Below are 22,028 nucleotides of genomic sequence, written 5' to 3'. Positions count from 1 at the left end.
AATTCAAAATAATTGGAAAATCTATCTTGTTGCATTAACTTCCATAACAAGTTTAGAATGTTTTGTCCTTCTCCTATAAGGTTATTATTTTGAAGATACAGGGTTTTGTTCTAACAGTGATGATGCACTGCACTTATGTTGTTTTTCTAGTTTTGGCTAAGTACTTCAGCACACAGGGCCTAAAGTGAAACAATACAGTGAATATGTCAGCTTTATTTCAAGCATTTTTACATAGAGATTGGCTGAACCTTGCAGAAATGCATAGCCCTTTCACAAAAGCAGAATTGCATTTAAGTGTACAAAGAAGGTTACGATCCTAAATAAACTGCATGTTTTTAGCATTCATTTTCTAATTCTTTGCAATTTATGTCTACATAGAATCTGTGATCCACAATGTATCTTCTGTAATAGGTTCTCTAAGACCTTCAGTTCCTGCTTGTTTTGAGGCTTTTTTTGCATTTGGTCTTGTCTTTAGGTGGTGAACTGCTGCTTAAAGGGGTTCAGGTTATGTGGCTAACGTTGCTAATTAATAACACTGAACTGTATGTAAATTTCTATATGAATGTTGTCCTGCTACAAGATAGAGCACTTATGTTGTGTAGACATCTGAACAAAATACTGCTGCCCTATGTGACAGCAATACTCTGGCAAATAAGACTGCATTTGAAAGGAACTGGCCTGACTCAGTAGGTCAAGTAATGTGGTCTCTCTTTCTCTCTCATACACACAGTCATAGCCGGTTCAAATCTCCTATCTGATATACTGACGAATGCTAAAAACAGCTTTTTTCACCTTGTTTCCTGTGACCAGCAGTACGGCAGCGTCTGGTCGCTGTGGAGACAGCAGCGCCACCTCTGAGGACACGGGAAGAGCGTCCAAGAGGAAGTCCACATGAGGCTCTGTGTTGCCAAAACGGGAAACCACCACCTGCAGAGGATGCCAAAAAAATAACAGGGGTGACCTCTTTTTAAAGCACATCCACTCTTTACTGTAAAAGGCTTCATTCTATATCAGTGCTATGGTAAGGAGACTGGTAAAAATTTCCTTGCTGGTTATACTTACAAGGAACAGTGATGTAAGTGACTGTACTTAATAAAATGCTTTGTATGGACTATCTTCTTCTGGAGAGGCTGGCAGAGAATTACCAACTAAATTTCAGCTATTGCCTTTAACACTGCCAAAATCAAAGGCTAAGTTTGTAATTTAGGCCTAAAATAAATATTCAATGAGGTCCAGGCTGTTTCAGAAATCCATGTGTTTTTTTAAAGTAGGCCATAAAACGTTAAATTACAGATCATGCCCTGGAACTTTCCTCAGGAGAGAATCCGAATCAAAGGGCAGAGGAATCCAGAGGCAGTCGCTGTAAAGGGACAGGCTCTGTTTGCCATGGATCCTGTAATAACTGCTGTTTTGCTTCTTTCAGTAGAAGATGACAAATTGAAGCATGATGACTGCGGCTGATGGCAGGGAGTGGGAGCAGACAAAAGTCATAGCTTCAGGCAAGAGAAGACGCAAAAGACTGCTGCTGATGTGGCATGTTGAGAGGTGTTGGAACACTGGCTCTGTCTCCACACACCTGGACTAACATTTATCATCTGCAATTACAGGCCTCTAAGCTAGACCGAGTCTGAATAGTGTATTAGAGAGTGTGCTCCATTAATGATAACAAGATCCGTGCTTCAACACACCTGGTCTAAGTGCGTGGTAAGCCTAGTGTGGTGTTGGTAGCACATTTAGTGGGTAGAAAGTGCACAGTGGTAGAGAAAGAGTGCATGTGAAGTACTCTGAGTTTGTGTAAGACTAGAAAATCTAGAGGTGCAGCTGCAGTGTGTGGTTTCATGTTTTTCCTGCTTTAACACACCTGAACTCATTAGCTAATTATCAGCCCTTCTTGAGCTGACTTGGGTAAGTTAGAGTAGGAAATACATGAAACTCTGAAGCATGGGTATGTCTGCAGCAGTGGAGTTGGGAAACTGTGGTCTTTGTGTTAAGGACAGAACAGGCTAAATCAATGTGCATGGGGATAACATTCTGAAACATTATAAATTTTATAAATTTGAAAGAACACTCTAGATCAGTGTGCATGGGGAGAATATCCTAGAACGCTGTGAATGGAAGAGAACATCCTAGAACTGTGTGAATGGGGGAGAACATTCTAGATCAATGTAAATGTGGTAGATCATTCTGGAACAATGATGGAGGCATTCAAGTGACTCCTCACAGTCCTACACAGCAACTGTATACAAAATCAATGCTTGGCTGTGTTGGTGTTTGTTGGAGAATACTGGGACGGTGTGCTGTGAGCTGAAGCCAGTTGGCAACCACCAACAAATGAATGTTGAAATTTGTTGTGGAAAGTTTGAATCCTGACGATGCCATGCCCATGACTGGCCAGAAGTCCAAGAAACTGGCCCTGCTGTCTGGCTGGGTTAGTTTGTCTCTTTCGTGTTGAGCATAGGCCATGTTCACAACTGGTATTGTCATAGGTCTTGAGTGATCTGATCAGTAAGAGGTACAGCTGTTTACCCCTCCAGTGTGGTTGGTTGTGATCAGATTTTGTGACTGGAGGAATGGTACTGCACCCTTTTACTTTAGGTTCTCGCTGCATTCATTGACATACAAAAATGTTCTTGTTTGTGAAAATATAAGGGCTACAAATGTTTATATCATTTGGATCACTAATGACAAACAGCTTGTGCAGACTTTTCTGTAAAGATTTTGTCCCCTAATTAGACAAAACTTTGACAAATTCACTTATCCAGAGTATGCCTACTGACATCAGACACAGTAGGAGTGGAGACTAGTTTATCATCTCAAGTTTTACAGTAATGCTTATGGTCAGATTAAATCCTTGGAAAATCAACAAAGCAGCTCTGGACAATGGACTGAAGCCTCACTGGACAAACATGATGTGCTACATTCACCACGAAGAACGTATGGACCATGTGGACTTTGAAATGAAGTTTCCAGCAGCAATAAACCATCAGAGGCAATTGAGCCCCAGCAGCAATCCAGCTAAGCCCTGCCAAATTAAGCCGAGACAATCCAGAAAATGGATATAAATGAGTAGTTATTGTGGGAAGAATGCTGTGTACTCAAGGGAGAAATATATGAAGCAGAGCACTAATAACCGTGTGAATTACAGCTTATTGTGAATGTAAGGGATGTCCTGCTCAGAAGCACAAGGCTAGGTGTTGAGTCTTTCTCACTGACAGGGAGAGAAAGAAACACTTCCTCTCAGAATAAGGGTCTCTGGGGCTCTCTCTATCAGAAACACTCTCGGAGGAAGATTTTCCACACAGAACATGTATGGGAGCTTGAAGATTTAACATTCACACAACAATCAATGATATTTTGCCCTTCTGCCCTCATTTTGGCTTCATTCTCTTGACCAAGATCTGTTTGTCTCCTTCCTTTTCTCTATCTCTTATGGTCCTTGAGTGGGACAGCTGGGCTACCGCTCGCCCATTCCCAGGCCTCAATGTCGAGACAAAAGGGGCGAGAAACAGTCGAGGGGGAAAAATGCAGAAAAAAAGAGAACGAACGACAGCTGCAACTGTTCCAAGAAAATGCCGTGTGAGGACATGTCATCGAAGCCCAGTGCTTACTATTAACGCTCCGTTCAACTTCTCCACTCCATTTCCGTGCAGCTGTCACCTTCTCTCTGCGCTAGTCATTTCTCAAGCACTCTCTTACCCTATTTACAAAATATGAATGGCAGCTTCTGGAAAAATATTCTCTCTTAGAATCAACCAGAAGCAGCAACTGTTTTTGTTTTGTTTTTTATATTTCAGTGCTGTGTTGAGTGAGTATGGATACAGCAGAGATTAGGCTGGTGAATTAAAATACATGTATGTGAACTGCACTCTCACAGTTAACACTGATAAGCAAACAGGTATGTTTCAACAGATGTGTGATGAGCTGGAGTTTCTGGTAAAGTGCTTGAGCAGGTCAGAGGTGACTGTGGTGCAAACAGGAAAATGCTGTGTTCTCAAAAATGGTCCTGGCACCTGCACATTCATTCTTCAGACCATTTTCACTGGTCACGTACCAGCATCCTGCCCATTTAGTGCACACAACACAGGGAAATGCTGCTGGCCACTTCATGTTTCTGGAAGAAATATGTAATGTACCTTTTGGTTTTGCCTAATGTAAATGACTATTTTCTGTGTGTCCAGTACTATATATATATATATATATATATATATGAACATTCTAAGGAAATGGTTTCTCAGGGGATATTTAAAATAAAAAAAACTAAAAAAATGAATGGATTTGATCCCAATCCAAATGAAAAGTGCTTACTTCCTCCTCTTACATCCTGATTCATACATCAGAATTTGTTATTGCTTCTCTCAACAGAAGAATTGGGAATGAAAACATTAATTTAACCATGAACATCCCAGGCTTATCACATCTTAAGGCTGTTATTCAGTAATTGCAGACTACAATGCAAATTGGTGTAGCTATTCTTACGTTATATTAGTGCATAATAAACATTTGGGTCCATTTAGTGAGTTAAAGAAGCTATAAAAAAATATCCTGCAATGCAGTGGCTGAAAGTGGCTTGAGGACGTGAGGCGGAACTATGCGTTATAAAACGTACACAAATGTAGCCAATCAGCCAGACATGTTTGCTTCTTTGGTTTTGCACTGGAGCTACAAGGCAATTGTAGTTAACAGGTAACTTATAGTCACTAGCATAGCATAATACTAATGTATGACTAAATCAACACATACTTGCCTCAATTTGCCTCAAAGTTGCTTATGTGGTTTCATCCGATGCAAAACTAAAGAAGCAAACTTTAGACACCAAACATGCTGTGGTTGATTACTTATGGAGTGTGTGGAATACGGTATTTATTAGTTTTGGCTTTTGTTGTTGTGTATTTCTCACCTGGATGACCCTCCCTTCTGCAGTCCCCAGCGTAGCCACGGTGTGGTTCTGCATGGGCACCACAGCAATGGAGGTGAGGAGAACGTTCCGAAATCGACCGTTGAACCAGTCTTTACGTGGGTGCGTCCTGGTGACTTCCAGCCTGTAGCCTTTCTCATGTTTTCCACAGCCAAATGAATCACCTAAAGAGCTCTAGGGAAAGAAAACAACAGTTGTTATTAAATGCAAATCTAATATTTTGAACCATGCATTCATGTTAAGTTGAAAGACATTTCAAGCAGTGACAGTTCTGAATACCAAGAATTCCAAATGCTGGTGGCTTCATAGCAAGTATGATCTAACAGAGCTGTGCGTATGACATATTCAGCAGCACAAGAGTGAAACTGGCAGAGGCCTTCATGGTCTTCAAGTCCACCATGGCAAATGCATTTAATTGTTAAGACTGCTTGAGGAATGAGGGAGGCAGTCTCGAAACAGAGAAGATCTTTATGGAAACTTGGCATCTACTGTTTCATATAGCCTAATGTCAAAAGGAGCTAAGCTGTGTGTCTTCTCCCAACGGAGCTCAGATCATCCTTGCCGCATTCGGACGGCTGCGCTCACAGATGGCAGAAATTCATGAGAAACTCGGTGGAATGTGGAACTCTCCTGCTGCTCCTCTAGAGCTTTCACTCAGTCCAGCTTTCTTTGGCTGTGATTGCCACAACCTGTGGAGCTTGGTGGCTCATCTAGTGTTTCCTACATAGTTTGAGGGAGAAAACTGAACCAGTTCGCTGTTCACTGAGCAGCTTTTACCAAACTTGTGGAAAGCTAGAACTAAATGTTCATGTTTACTTTGTAAGACTGGATCAGCAATTATTAAAGGTGGAGAAAGAGGAGATTTGAGGCCTACTCTGTGATCAAGCCTCAGGGTCACAGACCCTAGCATGAAGGCCAAGGAGTCATCAATAATTAATGAAACTGGAGCCTGGCACTGCAGGGCATGACTAAAGGGCCCAACCAAATGCAGGGAGCAGGCGGTTAATGATTAAAAGGGGGATCACAGCAACTCTGCATAGCTGGTGTATTGTTACACTGTATAATGGCAGTGATAGCACAATTACAATGAAACACACACATGAGTTTAAATAGGCAGAAGAAAGTCAGTTTACCCCCCCATGCCAGCCAGAGGGTGTGAAACAAAGGAGGGAAAGCTTCGATACAGGCAACAGTACTTAGAACACCAATCCCATAATTCTCTCTCTCTCTCTCTCTCTCTCTCCCTTTTCCACGGTGAGTAAGACATATGAGTCACAGCCATGACTGCACTCGGAGTGAAACCCAGTTTTATTTGAGGGCATGTCTCAAAGGGAAGCTTTGAAGCTGTAGAGAACAATACAGCCGGGTGATAAATCAGGCCAGAGGACCACTGGGCCCTGCTCCCATTACAAGTTCGAGTGGGCTCACTCTCACTAAGCCAGAGCCAGCCAGGGAGACACTTACTATAGGTGAGATCGGGGTGGCTCTTTGCCCATCCCTTAGTGCACTGGCGGCATCGTGATATCAGCCTTTACAATACTGATATTGTAAAATCAGCATCAGCCCAACCTCAGAGTATTTTAAACACATCTAGAAATTCAACTCAACTGAATTTAGTTTTTTGTTGTTATACCAAATATAGTGCACAAGTGTACAGTATGTTCAATATGTGCAATATGCAACATCACAGTTGCATAAAAAAGATGCAGAGGCCACATTTACAATGCAAGTTTGTAGTAAAACGAAATGAGCTTCTGCAATTCTCATGTGCATTATAAATGTGCCATGTGCATTCTTACCACACACAGATATTCAAGATGAGAATATTAAAATACTGAAAAGCTCATAATATCTTGCAGTGTAAGTGCAATGTGGTATTTTGTCCATAATGTGCAGCCATGGTGGAGGAACAGCATGGTGAAAGAGATACAGGAATGTGCACAGGGGAGAGAAGCAGCTCTGTTATGATATGAGGTGGAGAGAGACATGAGTGAGAGGAGGTGCAGCACAGTCAGACACTGTGGATAGGCTGCTTTGATGTATCTTCAGCCTCATAAGGTTTGCTTTTTTATTGTGCACACAATCCAGCCAGTGATCCGTCATATAACAACATGACTGCTGCTTTGACCTGGACACATATTGAAAATGCCCTTTGCTTTTTTACACTGTGTCAAATTGTCCAGTGGGCCAATAGAAATGGCCCAAAATCTTGGTATGATAAATAACACTAAAATGAGGAGATTTCATGCATGTCTTAAAGCACAAAGAAGGTTGTGAAAAATATTTTCATAGCCTATAAACATTAGTTTTGTGGTTGGTAGATGTGGATAGAAAAATCTGAAGGAATTCAATTACCGGAAAGAGAAAAAGACATGTACTCTTCTGTTTCTGTGAAGACATGCTAAGGATCAATAGTAGAAAATTAAAAACCTGAACAGTGTTTTGACAGGCTTCAGCAGCTATTACCATGAGCCCTTTTCCACTGGCCTAGAGTCAGGGTCTGTCCCAGGGGGGCCTAATGTTGTGAAAGCACTAAGGGGTTTCTCCAGGTTATGAGGTTATGTGTGATTTACTGGTGGCCTCATCTTGTACTCCCTTTCTCTCTTTCCTCCACCATCATTTCTACTATGGTGCTTTTCTTTGCCTTACCATGACTTCACAGGTGATTATTTCTGTCTTTCAAATCCAAAAATTGTGTCCTCCAGCAAAGTGTTCTTACAGTGATGAAAAGCAAAAGCTGTGGTGAAGGCAGGAGTAGCACAAATGTGGCTCTGGTTCAGCATTTAAAGCAGCTTGTATTGTGTCCAGCACAATGGTAGGGTGATAGGGTTACTGAGACCAACCTTTGGTGTTTTACAGCTTTATGGCCTTTGGCGTTACCTCAGTGTGCCTAATCTGAGTGTAAGGAGATCAGCAGGCCAAAATGTCTCCTCCACACGCTCACTGCTCCCCCTCAGGCTGAGGTACAGTAAGGTACAGTCTGCTACAGCCGTGAACAGAGTTGGGGCCACTCTGGCTCAACACTTCAGCCCATCAGCTGCCCTTTGACTGAAATAACATCACCTTTGACCCCATGCAGCATGTGCAGCCTGCGCATGTGTTTGTGTGTAGTAGTAGAAGTTCTAATTGTTAGAAAGAGGGCCCCACCTGCACTTTGTAAAGCATGTCACAGAGCAACCTGACTCTGGTGTTGGTGAGGTTTCTTAGATTTCTCAGTCGTGGGGATAAGCAGTGGTGGGTAATTAGAGAAGCTGGCAATAAAGTCGGATTAGAGCCCAGCACCATGCAGGGGGCTGAACCAGTGATTGCAGTTTTAAAGTTTACACCAGATCTAAACAACTTGAAACAGCAAACACACTCAGAATAACATCTACAGCGCTAGACATATACCCAGTTTATCCCTCACCAAAACTGAAATTCTGGACATATTGTGATGAAAACTGAAAAAACTGACAATAAATACAAAAAGTTTACATAAAATAAACACACTAAAATTATTAAAGTATGTGCCGTGAAAGCCAACATCCTCAACAACAGAAAACAGTTGGTCATCCAAGGAAATTAAATTGATAATTTATTAGCTATACTTTGCAATTTTGTCATGAATGTTTTGGCATTTCAAAAACTGAGGTGACAGACTGAGATACTGTGCTAGGCTTTCATCTTTCCTTTCAGCTTTTGTCTGGCTATGTTCAGCATATCAAGCAGGATGTCATGTTTTAAAGTAATATCAAGTCTGTATCAGAGAAGATCTTGGATGTCATACTTGCTGTTGATACTTAGCATGAACAGCAATCACAATCACTTGTCTAAAGTCCCTCACAGAAACTGTGAAATAGACCCACACAGCCGACATTTTCACTGTTGACCTGCTGCTGCTCCAACTGTTTGAACTGGCGCAAAAGAACGTAAAAAATAGTATTTAAACAGTGCTTCTCATTTTCATGACCAAATAAATGTACAATAATTTGACACTTCATTGTGGGCCTTTGTTTTGTTTACTGTCAAAGTGTTGTCAGTTTTTGACGGTTTTCATCTAATGTTTTGTAACATCCATAATTTGCACATTGCGCCATGGACTGTACATTGAAATGTTTGTGGCAGGACTCAAGTAAATACAGCACAAAATATCAATAGAACAGATAGGGGGGCACAAGGGAACCTAAGTAAATTACTACATACAAACATAGATATTATATGTCAATAATAAAAGTTGCTTTACATTCTTTGATTTTTTTTTATTTGTTCTTCATCTCTTCTCTGTGTTCATTCAGGCTTTTCTCCCTCCCTCTAAACACCCCCACCCACCCCCACCCCACTTGACTCCTTTCAACACTCAAGTGATACATCAGCAGAAGGCTTTGTTCCTTGCTAAAGTTTCCTGCTGAGTAACACGGCCCAATCCAGTTAAAATGCTCAACATGCTCCATAATCACATAATTCAACAGTGCACTTACTTTATACTCCACACTTAGGTTTGATGTTTTTTCATATTGCCTTCAGTAGTGTATGCTGCTGAAAGTCTAAGTTTAAGTCTAAGATAGTCAAAGTCTAAGCTTGAGAAGTTTGAGCTAATATGTCAGATGATGAAAGCTGACACTAAATGGAGGAACTGTACGAAAGTCTTAACTAAGGAAAATGTTTAAGACCACATTTAAATATACTGCGCCAGTCCTTTAAGTATGACAAATGCTGGAGTTGCTTTTTGACTTCTTAACCACAACATCAGTCAAGTGATACAGAGTGTCTCCAACATATTTACAGAAGCACTTCTAATCCTTGCACACCCATAGAAGAGATAAAAATAGAGGACAATATAATGTGGAATCACTCCATAAATCCAGTCTCTCATTATTTACTACTGTATATTGGTCTATTCATTAGAGCAAAACAAGATGAGCCACTGTTAAAGGATTCCTCCTTACCACAACCATGTTACAGCACACAGCCAATAAGGGTGGAAATGGGTGTGACCAAAGGACAAAAAGCACAGCCCTAAAACTAACGTAGCATTACAACCTTTTAAAAGATCAAATCCAGCACTGAAAACCAGAAAATAATCTATAAAAGTACTTTCGAATATCTGGTTTGCAGCAGCCTAGAATAATCAATTCCATTCTTTACTGTGAGGACTTGGCAGACGTTGTTTCTCTCTGATGATCTCACGGTTCATGTCTGATGGTGTAAATTTGAGTGCCTTTGAGTCAACAAATCAGACACACACACAGCAGATTCTTCTTTTGATAGTAAGCGTTCTGTTCTCAATTTTGATCTAATACTTAGATTTTTTGTGTATAGGTTTAATCTTTTAAAAAGAGCCAAATATCTGACTCTGATTCTAACTATGCAGAAAATGCGTATCAGGGATCACTGAGGCCTTTTCAAGACACTTCACACTCTAACACACAATAGATCTCAGTCTTCTACTGTATTCTAAGTAATCTCCTGTAATATAAGAAGTTATTAGAGCAGCTATCTAAACCAAACAAGGGTATTTAAATTAGACCTTACAAAGAATACATTGTTTTATGCAGCACAGTGTCAGAAAAGACACTTAACACCCTTTAAATGGCCTCTTATCAGCGTCAGGTAGATGGGGGTGCTGGCAGCGCTCCTCTCTGTGGCTAAAGAAGCAGATTCTGAGCAAGACAGGAGCGTGTTGGTACTCATGCCAATGCACAGACTGTAGCCAGATAGGACAGAGTTCACTTCAACATAACCAAACCTGGGAGGGACCCCCTGAGCTGTGAGCGATAAAAAACAACAAAGCCTAAAAATGTGTGATTTATAGCGATGATTTATGTGTTCATTTCTCTTAATAAATCAATTATTAGCTGTAAATGTTCTCCAACAAAAGTCTTAAACTGGTAGTTTACTAAATATTATGAGTTGTATCAGTAAGAATACCAGTATTGCACAATAAGTGATATTTTTAACACTTTATTTCGAGCGGTCCTTTGCAGATGTTTAATAAACTCTTAACAGATTATCAGTACCACATCAACAACATATCAGTGAAGTAGCAGTAGTGAAGCATTTGAATAAACTGAAGTAAATATCTTGTAGATGTTCTGTTGATACATTACTTACATTAAATAGATGTATTGTTACTATGTCACTTGTATTATGCAAAACCTAACAATACCCAACCTTACCCAAAACCTGACCCTAAACTCGGTCCTAATCCTAACACTAACCTTAACCTCAACCCATACCTAATCCTATCCCTCATTTGTTTTTGACATGTTACTGAGAGTCTGTTGAGTGTTTGTTTCATTTAAAAGGACCAAAAGGATCTAAAGTGTCACCATAATATTAATGGGCCTGTCACGATCATTACATTTTACTTGAATTGCCATTCCACCTTTTTTGGATTATCAGTTATTTATTTATTTTTTTTTATTTACAATGTTTTACATTAAAAAGCCAAACTACTAAAGTACTATAACTGCTTTACTTAACACTTTAGTGTCCCCTTTATTTTAAATGCAGGGCTTTAAACAATGCCATACTATGTTTATATGATATTCTACAAAAAAAAAAGTCACATATATTGTTTTTCATTCAAGGGCTCAACTATTAAAGCAACTAAATTGGCTGATTGTATTTTTTCTTTCCAACTGTCTATATTTAGTAGCTCCAGTGGCATAGGCACGCATAAAATTTTGGGTAGACCTCCTAGGCGATTTTTTTTCAGGATATCTTTTCCAAATGCACTAAGTTTCTGCACAGCAGTGCATAGCAGTGCAGTCATCATCCTGCACAATCCAATGCTACCACATTATAGTGATACAAAACAACAACAAGACAGTACACATCAGCCAGAGTGCAGGATTCACATAAATCCAACCATCACAGTAACACCCTTCTCTGTAAACCATGCATTCATTCACCACAGCCACAACTTTTGCCCACAACAATGAACAGAACCAAACAAAGACTAGGAAAAACAACACAGCATCTTTAAACCATCAAGCATCCTAGATTTACTACCATGGACATCACAGAAATATGTTTATAGGCTATGTTTGTCTTACCTTTGATGACTTGATGCGTTATAGCAAACAGTTTTTTATGACATTTAAACGTGCCCCATTTTAGCTCTCATAGTAAAAGAAAACCAAACTCGCAGATCACTGACAACAATAACTGGGACTGGGTAGGCCTGTGATCCTACCTGTGGGCTATGCGCCAACGGACGACAGACAAAACTTAAGCTCAAACAAACATTACTTGGTGCTGCCCTCTAAAGGCATTATTAACAGATCAGATCAATAAACATAACTCATGACTTAGTTCAAAGACATGTCTAGACAAATGCAATTTCTGCTTCATTTTATTCACATGTATTTACCTGAATCCAGCTGATGAAAACACACTACATTCACATATTTTTGCTGCAACATAAACATAAGTGCAGTGTTGTCTACACATAGTCTATATTTGGGCAGCATCTCCAAAAACAGTGATGACCACTCAAGTATATTTTGGGCCATTTTATATCAATTTTCAGTTTCAATTTTGAGCCATTTAAACAAATTCCAAAATATTTTAAGATGCAATATCAGCGTCTTGTGTTTCAACACCTCTGTGGTTCACAGAGCGACACACTTAATAAAAAAAAACATTAAATTATAAAATCAAGAGATAATATACAACTCATTTCCGATGCTCCCCCAGGTTTATTTCTGACTTGTGGGAAATACTGTGCTGGTGAAAGTGTACATCTGTGGAAAATGATCACGACCAGCTTAAATAATTGTGATCAGTTGATTATGCAATAATTCTGACCAATCAAAATAATAATCAAAAAATGAACAGAAAAAGCTCGGTCTAAAAATCGGACATGAAGTCTTAGACCATGCAAAGTTGAACCGAACAGCTTATAAATTCCAGTCATAGTTCTCATTCAAGAAGAAGCACAGCAAACAGGTGGTATCCTTTACTTTTTATGATATACCCTCTAAGCACCAGCCAGCTATTATACTAAGTGCATAAATCCACGCAACAAATGGGAAACAAACATGGCTGTAATGTGTGAAGCACAGAATGGCCAAGAAACAATGGATCATTGTGCAAAGTTTTCACACATGTAAAACCACTGGAAGCTGGCATCTCATGCTATCGTCTTTTTTTTCACGCTTCAGAAGTCTTCAGGGATCATGTTCAGAATAAGGCATTATAAAAACACATCTGTTTGTTTTCTGACTTTGAAAGTAAGGGCACAGATCCAGCCTCACCGCGGGCTGGGAAGAGTGCTCTGCTTTGGACATCCTGAATTCAACACAATGGCAAGAGTCTCTGTTCTCAGTTTAGTTTAGATTAGTTTATGTGCTCTGATAAGTAGAGTATGGACAGAATCAGAACTGAAGAACATTCAGTGTGCTTAAGAAAAGCAAAAAAGCCTTAAGTCCTTATATGTATGATATCACAACATACTGATGCCACATGACATCTCTGGTCCATTCCATTAGTGGGGTCTTTTCATGCTCCGCTAAGTCAACAGCTCAGAGTATCAGGTAAAGCTTGCTTTTCTTTCACTGGGTGATTTAACTAGCTATGTCTGCTGAGGGATCAGTCTTATAAGAGCTGAGTGACAACTTGAATAAGCAGCTAGAAAATGACTCAGATAAGCCCTTATTTGCCATTTCCATTGTGTGCGAGCTCAGGAGGTGATAAAAGTGAATAGTCACTGGCCAGTGCGAGCACCTCCATTACTTAAGCACACATTCATTCACACAAGATCCAACAGGCCCATTGTGTGGGTAACAACGTCACTCTGAACCACACCAGCAGGGCATAGAGCAATGTTGTTGAAAGTATAAAAACAGTGAAGAAAGACCTTTATCTTCCTTCAGTACCACTGTCTGAAGGGCAACTTCAGAATTTTGGAGCACAAGGCTAACCAACATAGACAATAACTGACTTAAACCTCAGTCGCAATAGAAGGTAATAGGTAGGTTCTTCAGCTATTGTAACTACTATACAACAACTATTCTAATATTACATATTTTAAATAGATTTTGAGCAGGGGTTGGTAATATGATGGCATTTTTATCATTATTGAGATGAACTACGTCAGCAAAAGCTCTTCTGATCAAATTGTGGATATCGTCAGTCAAAAGTGACCAACTGCATGTTTCATGACAAAAACAGTATAATCAGTATTAATTGGATGGCAGTTTGGACTTTTGGATGGCAGGTTTTAAATGTAGCACTAGTGAATATAAGATACGTATCGTGAAAATATTTTTAAGTATCATATACTTTTTTGCCGCCCCTATTTCTAACTTATATCATGATATCCGTGTTTGATATGTATCTTTGTTGTATGGCCCACCCCTAGGTTTAAGTATCCCTTTAACTTCTCCTTCAAATCAAAGCCACTGATAGAAGCCTTATCCAGTCAGGATCCGAAACCAGGCCGTATCTCCCCAATTGTTTAGTGCCGTAGTGATGTTGTGTGGGGGCTGTTCAGGGTCATGTGCTGCTTCAGTGGGTTTTGTGATTGAGACACAGGCGGGGGTCTGAGTTATCCTGACAGGAGGGAGTGCCAAGGAGTTACACTGTGTGTGTGTCCACACATGCATTCGGCAGAGGACGCATCAGCGAAACTTCCAAATCAAAGAAAGCAGGAAATTACTACAGGGAGCAAAAACGAGGAAGTGCAGGACACAACGAACCCAGACTAAAAACCATGCCTGCAGGCCAGTGACTCATCACGTTTTCCGAAGAAACCTTTCTTTCATCTGACACTTTACACATGTACCTGAACTGAGCCTCTAGTGCGCAGATAGGAATCCTGTGCTCAAAGGCAAAGTAAAAGCACCTGCATGGAAATCCACAAAAAAGTGAGCGGGTCTCAGCCCTAAACACACACATACATAGGCTACCCTGAAGGTAATGGCATGCCAAAGTAGGAACTAATAAGCACCATATACACTCACCAGCCACTTTATTAGGTACACCTTCCTAGTAAAAGGTTGGACCCCTTTTTGCCTTCAGAACTGCCTTACGTCTTTGTGGCATACTTTCAACAAGTTATTGGAAACGTTCCTCAGAGAGTTTGGTTGATTATTTGAGTTACTGTTGCCTTTCTATCATCTTGAACCAGTCTGCCCATTCTCCTCTGACCTCTCACATCAACAAGGCATTTTTGTCCACACAACTGCCGCTCACTGGATATTTCCTCTTTTTCAGACCATTCTCTGTAAACCCTAGAGATGGTTGTGCATGAAAATCCCAGTAGATCAGCAGTTTCTGAAATACTCAGACCAGCCCGTCTGGCACCAACAACCACGCCACGTTCAAAGTTACTTAAATCACCTTTCTTCCCCGTTCTGATGCTCGGTTTGCACTTCAGCAAGTTGTCTTGACCACCTCTACATGCCTAAATGCATTGAGTTGCGGCCCAGTGATTGGCTGATTAGCTATTTGTGTTAAAAAGCATTTGGCCAGTGAGTGCATATAAACTGGTAACTAGACAGAGCAATAGAGTGCTGTCCAGTCGCACTCCTTCAGACAACAGATTGCAAGCGTAGATGATGTTTATCAGTTACCGTTGTGTGCTTATCTGCTTTATGGGTGCTTCTACTGCCCCTCATCCCCCTACCACACATGCAAACTTGTTTGTATGTTTAATTTTTATTGTTTTTATACAATGTCAGGACACAGGGCCGAACAGTTTTCTCATATGTATTGTATATGCTGTAAATAGATACTTGTGTGTAGTACATATATTTTCACCCTTTCAGTTTTATTATATACAGGTGTAAAAGTCTTAGGCACCTAAGGCAATTGTTTAAATTTTTATATTGAACAGTATGTGTGTTCTTTCTGTAAAATTGTACAATTATGCATTGGCATGAATGTAAATAAACATGAAAGCAGCAAAATCTTATGGGCTTGCTAGGAGATGTCCAGCCATTGCTTTAACTTGTTAAATTCCATCAACAGCATACTTGATTTAATATAACAGCACCAATTTGCCCAACCAGGTATTGGATGATTGGATGATGAATTACGAAAATACTCAGCAGCCACAAGCAGAGGTTTGGAAATGGTTAACAAACACATTGGCATAAAATTAATGCTTACTGAATTAATGCTATCTGTACTTACTCTAATGTTAGTTTTGATGTGCAAATGAATGCTTTCTGCCCAGAGAAGGCCAGGTACTAGCAACCTCAGGGGATTAAAACAGGTCCACGAGGCTACTGCCCCACAGGTGCTGGCTGTGCTGAAAAAGGAGTGTCCTGCACCTGGGCTCCAGCTGCCCACTCTCCTCCTGCTCCTGTTATGGTCCAGAGTCACGCAGGAGTGTCTGCCAGGGCAGAGCTGCCAACACCACAGGGCTTGACGCTGTGAGAAAACATGCAGCTGCATACATCCACCTGCTTTCCCGCTCAGAGCTGTTGGAGCGTGCTTTGTGTGTGTGTGTGTGTGTGTGTGTGTGTGGATGCCTATGAGAGGGAGAGAATGCGGGTATTTGTTAACTGTAACTCAAGATGACTAACTTTACAGCACCATTTAATTGCAAAGTGGCCTTCAGAACACCACAGCATTTGCATTTGCAATCTCACTCAATCCAACTCAACCATTTGTACATCTTATTAGAGCTTCAGTGAGAGGTAAAAGAAGCAGGCAGGACATGACAGGTATGTTTTCTTTCACTACGGTGTTGTTTCTTCATAGATAGCGGGAAACCTCCCACAGTTGAGCCCTGACCTACGAATGATACTCTGTTTCGCCACTTTGTGCAAACATGACCAAGCAACACACGCACACACAGGCCGCAGCTTGTTGTTACTCATACGTGCCAGCCACAATGTACAGCCAATTACCCGCTGTCCTTGTATTGTCACAAAAAAAGACTCTAAATTGAGTGTTGCACATTACAGAAATGGAGTGCGATTAGTTCCTAAATACTACTATGAAATAATAACCATTAAAATATGACGGCGGACTATTTTTATACAATAGACTAAATTAAAATCACTACTCTCGTAGCATTGTTTCATTACAATTTTAAACTCACTGTCTAAAATCATGCATGCTCACTTAACCACAAATGCTGCTATAATTAAAACGGCCGTCGATCAAAACTCCCTCCATTGGAATTATATTACGCAATGTAATCAATCAGGCTTCGAATTCAATTTAAAAGCAATCAGCATTTGCCAGTTCTTTCGCTAATCAATCCTAATCAGATGATAATTTTGACTTTAAATGTGGCTGTTTGTTATTTTTAGTCACATGTGCCCCCTTGCTGTTAAGTGAAGGCACAAGGCTGGTTGGTGAGGTTCCAGTTTTTACATGGCCGCAGCATGCCTCAATTACTACGCAAATTGGACTTATATGTCTGTTTATATTAGTAACGGATATTGCTGAGCAAAGGCAGACTAAAGAATCAATAGTTTTAAGAGGCTCTTCTTCTCATTAATGGGAAGGAGTCTCTTAAGTGTGCTGGAAATTTATCTACACTGCACTGCTGTTCAAATGACTCTGCATCCATGCAACTGAAATAATAGCACACAAACATCCATGAAAGTGAACAAAATTAAGAATTTCTTAAGAAGACTCACGGTTCTTCACAACACCTTTCTGAAAAAAGGTTCTTTGTAGTAACTCTTCTTAAAAGGTTCTTTGAAGAGCCCCAACAGGTTCCTCAGATAACCAGAAGCACAAAATGCTTTATAGTTTCATTATGAAGCCAAACCTAAAACTTGTAGGATAAAATTACATGAGTATCAAAGCTAAACAAAGACCAAACTCCTAACAGCTTTCCATCTTCATGAGTGCAAAGGCAAAACAGTTCCAGATTAATAAACATTAGCTAGGTGCACTAGCTAGCTAGCTCTTATTGTATCATACAATACAGTTCAACACACAAAGACATTGAACAAATATGTAAACAGACTGGAGCAAAACACGGACCAATTTTAATACTATTATATTGCAATATATACAATACAAAAGTACAATAAAAATGAAATATGCAAGCCCAAAATAAGTCCAGACCTGATTTCTTTTGAAAACATTGCTTTATCTTTTCCTCAAAACAAAGAGTAAGGAGGAAAAGCACACGCTTTATAAGCTTATATTAGCTGGGGGCTAATATATACTGGGTTGGAAACTGGGTTTGGGTGGTATGCAGGTAATATGGTATTACCATCATTTCAAATATTTCAGAATTAGGACTAGGTCAAATTTCTAATCTGGATAAATGAACACATTCCGCCCATTTCTATTTTAGAGTGGAGAGGGAGCTCATCGATGAGTGGCGCTAATAGAAAGGGGGGCAATCAGAACCAGGAAAACCTCAGAAAAACTTGGAACGATAGAAGCTCAGCCTCAAAAAAGGGCTACATGCATCATGTAACTGCTGAACCATTTGAGGTGGAACGGGAAGATTTGATTTGACAAACTTGATGGCTGTCCGTACAGCAGAGTCTCTTGCTGTCTTCAAACTCAGACTAAAGACACATCTCTTTATACAGCACTTAAATGAGCACTCAATTACGTATTGATCGTCATGTATTGTACTGCACTTATGTATTGTATTTTATTGTATTGCACAGCTCTGTGTTCAACAGTGACTTTGTTTCTTAGCAGTACCTGAGCTCAGGACTGGCTTTCTCTCTAACATATTGGTAACTAGCAAAGATACCTTCTCTAGATAGACAAAGCACTCTATGTAAGTCACTCTGGATAAAAGCGTCTGCTAAATGCAATGTAAATGTAAATGATGGTGTGTCGTATTGGGGTTATCGCATGGTGGGCAGTTATTCCTGTTGCTGTTCAATATCAAGATCATTTGCTTATGTTTTCCTCATCTTCTTCATCACTGACGCCACAACATTAACACAAGACAGATTTTCAGGTGCTCCATATTTTTGATATATTGAAAATTGCATCAAACTGAGACACCAACATACCATATTGAACTGATAAGTTTTGTGAATCGTTACTCCCCTACTACCTACTATATTATGCATAATGTTAGCTAGTTTGGTAGCCAACTCGCCAGCTAACTGTAATATTTAACTTGCTAGCTTGATTGACTAGGTTAACTTTTACTCTTAAAAATGTCTGGACAGTTTTAACAACTTGCTAATGATAACAGCAATTTATAAAATGACAAATTTTATTTCTTTCTATTAAATTTTTAAGAGTGAAATCGATCAATGATTCAGAAAATCTGGTTGTAGTGCAGTTTTGAACACAGTAGTCAAAAAGACAAAAAAAAATGCTTCTCTGTAGTACAATGTTTTTATGGCCTTGTGTTTATTGCTCTGATAAGAGGTGATAAGTAAGAGAGCCCATGTAACATCTGCTACTGAACATGACATGGTTGTAAACCCAATTAATGGCACCAAGAATCTCCCAGAAAAACAAGGCAATGCTACTTTGCTGAAAGCCTGGAACTAAAGCTTCTTTAAGCACCAGAGTAAAATAATGAGTCTGTATCTACCTGCACCTTTTCGTAGACTCCACTTAATAATGTCTTCATACTTCAAAGCATTAAGCCCATAATAGTAAATATTCCTACAAAACCATCCTCAGGGCAGAGCACTCATCTAGTGACATTAAAAGCTATTTTGGCCTTGGTACATCCATATAATGAAAACTGATAGAAGGTGTGCTGATACGGAGCGGATGACAATGTTTAGAGCAGGGGATACGCAGAACAATAATATTTGAGGTGGCCAAGTAGGTTTTCTGACGTGACAGATTGAGAGCGCTTTGTAAGTTTGTACAGATGAAGTACAAGGGAACTGAAAAACAGACGATGGAGCAGAAGGCCATGGAACAGTTAGTGGAAAAGGGAAATAACTTCACTCTGGGGCCATCTGAACTGTTAAACCAAGCAATTCAAAGACTGTCACACACAAAGGACACCTGTTGGGGTGTTTGAGGTCTTGGCTTGCCCAAAGAGTAGAGATTCAGATAAGATAGTTGAGAAAGATTTACAAGTCTGGAGAAAAGTCATTCTGAATCATCAGAGTTCAAAGAGCTTGATTCCTTCCTGCAGACCTAGAGCAAACATACCTCTGTTATGAGCCAAAAGCCATTATTACAGCTTTTGGCCAATAATGCCTGCTAATGTAGATGATAACCACTCCTTTATATCCAAATGGTATCATTAAATTGAAATTATTCAGTGATTTTAGATCACTGTGTTCTTAAAAACACAATCATAACAAATGTACAGTGCCTTAGGAGTCAGAGTGCTGATGGGGACCGGGTTAAGACCCTAAGCCGATGAGGGTCCTGGCGAGACTCGTGTCTCCACCAGCCCTGATTTTCCACCAGACTGCCCAAGCTATGTTTTTCTGTCAACATTCATCACAGTTCACAGAGCTTTAGCTATGCATGCCATCCCATTATGAGGCCCAGTCTGAATATCCCTGCATGCTCATTACAAGCCATTAACATTTGTGGTTACTATGCAAATCATGGAGAATTATATGGATAGCCATCAACTTGCGTAACCCTTTTCTGTGACAAACTCTGGAAAGCAATAGCTCTGTATTTATCGACAGGCTCCTTTGCAGTGAAATTTGTCACTATTGATTGCCATGATTTACTGATTGATCCAATACATGCTGATGGATGTGGGACACTGGCAGCTCAGTGATTTATAGCTATGCAGGGCCAGTGGATGAAGTAGAGTGGCAGATCAGTCTCTGAAACATCCCGTGGTGTAACTTGCAATTTGGAATATTATTGGTGTTCATCTGACTTTCTCTCAATTACCATCTTTCATGAAAACCACTGTCAATGGTCAATACTAGGCATCCAGGTGCAGCCTGTAAGGTTAAAATAGGTGGGCTTTTGTTCAAATAACTGGGCTTTCTTCCTGAACATGCATACAAATTTTAGGGGTGATATTTGTGGCTTATTTTCTTAAAGGGCTGCAAGGTGTACAATGAAAATGCTCTACTTAAGACCTTTTATTTTTCTGAGCCACTCCACTACGTGCAGTATATAATTACAGTTCTAAATCAAGACATTTTTAAGACATAAAATATCAAAAAGCAAACTGATTCTTGATATCAGTTTTGAAAGGTGCACTAAACCTGACAATATATGCATTGAAAATATACATTTGGTAATTCCGTGCCCCTCCCCCGTCCCAAACAGAAATTCCTGAATGAAATGACCAGTGCTGAATTTGTTCACTTGAGCAAGGTTGCACAACATATATATATCTGTTAATCATTATCACAATATTGATAGCACAGAAGGCTGTAATGTACAAATGAGCACTCTTAATAACCACAACATATATACTGGGTGCTGCTGCGAATGTTGACCAATTGCAGTTACATAAGCATCAGTGGGCATTTAGAAGAATTACGATATTCATACAATCCAGCAAAAGCATATTATTTTGGTCAAAATATTTAACCAATTTTTAAACACGGCACACTTGATTCGCAAATGTTTTTTAAAATATTATAAGGCAACTGCAATAATAATAACTGCAATACTAGCATTTCATCCATATTGTGCTACAGTAGAGTATAAGTTACTTATATTTGACTATAACTCATTATAGGCTATAGGCTCATTTTCACTCCCTTTCTGTATGAAAAAGAACATGTTTGTTTCAAACAATGTAGCCATCACTACCCACGTACTTCCATGCCTCCTTTACGTTGGATTGGATGTTAAGCAGTAATTCCACTAGAGGGCAGTCCAGAGTAAAACGTTTCTGACAACAAACATGGCGACAGTGGAGGAGAATGTAATAATATGCCGACTACAAAAGAGATGATAGAGGCATCAGTGTAGACTGTGGTGGTCTGTGAGGCCATTAAATAGTTTGTGACATGTGGATGGAGAATTATTTTCACTTATATAACCAATGAGAGAAACTGGCATTGTGTTTCGTGTCAACTATTGGCTAACCTGCCCAGACAGCTTCCAGGGGATACTGCTCTATTTCATCCACACCCATAAGCTTTCTAAGAACATGCATAAATAAAGATAAAATCAATGCACAGTCCAGACAAAAGGCTCTGTCCTTAACCGTATCTGTGTTTCACGTTAAGTATAAATGAGCCTTAACAGTGTAATCAACACTACTGGCTTTAGACACGTCTGA

At 39.8% G+C, this 22,028-nt stretch overlaps 1 protein-coding gene across 2 annotated transcripts in view; it reads right to left on the bottom strand.

Moving 5' to 3' along the window:
- met (MET proto-oncogene, receptor tyrosine kinase) overlaps nt 1–22,028 on the bottom strand; it is a 54,014-nt gene that overhangs the window by 28,284 nt on the left and 3,702 nt on the right. For both annotated transcript variants that reach the window (XM_017724373.2, XM_017724372.2), the window contains exons 3-4: nt 4,898–5,089; nt 793–927 (exon numbers count right to left, since the gene is read on the bottom strand). In XM_017724373.2, coding sequence (XP_017579862.1) covers nt 793–927; nt 4,898–5,089 — 327 coding nt within the window. The remainder of the gene's footprint in view (nt 1–792; nt 928–4,897; nt 5,090–22,028) is intronic.

The sequence above is a fragment of the Pygocentrus nattereri genome, chromosome 8, assembly GCF_015220715.1.
Source record: "Pygocentrus nattereri isolate fPygNat1 chromosome 8, fPygNat1.pri, whole genome shotgun sequence".
NCBI lineage: Eukaryota > Metazoa > Chordata > Actinopteri > Characiformes > Serrasalmidae > Pygocentrus > Pygocentrus nattereri.
Note: the sequence above shows the minus strand (reverse complement) of the source record. Positions and strands in the feature narration are given on the sequence as shown.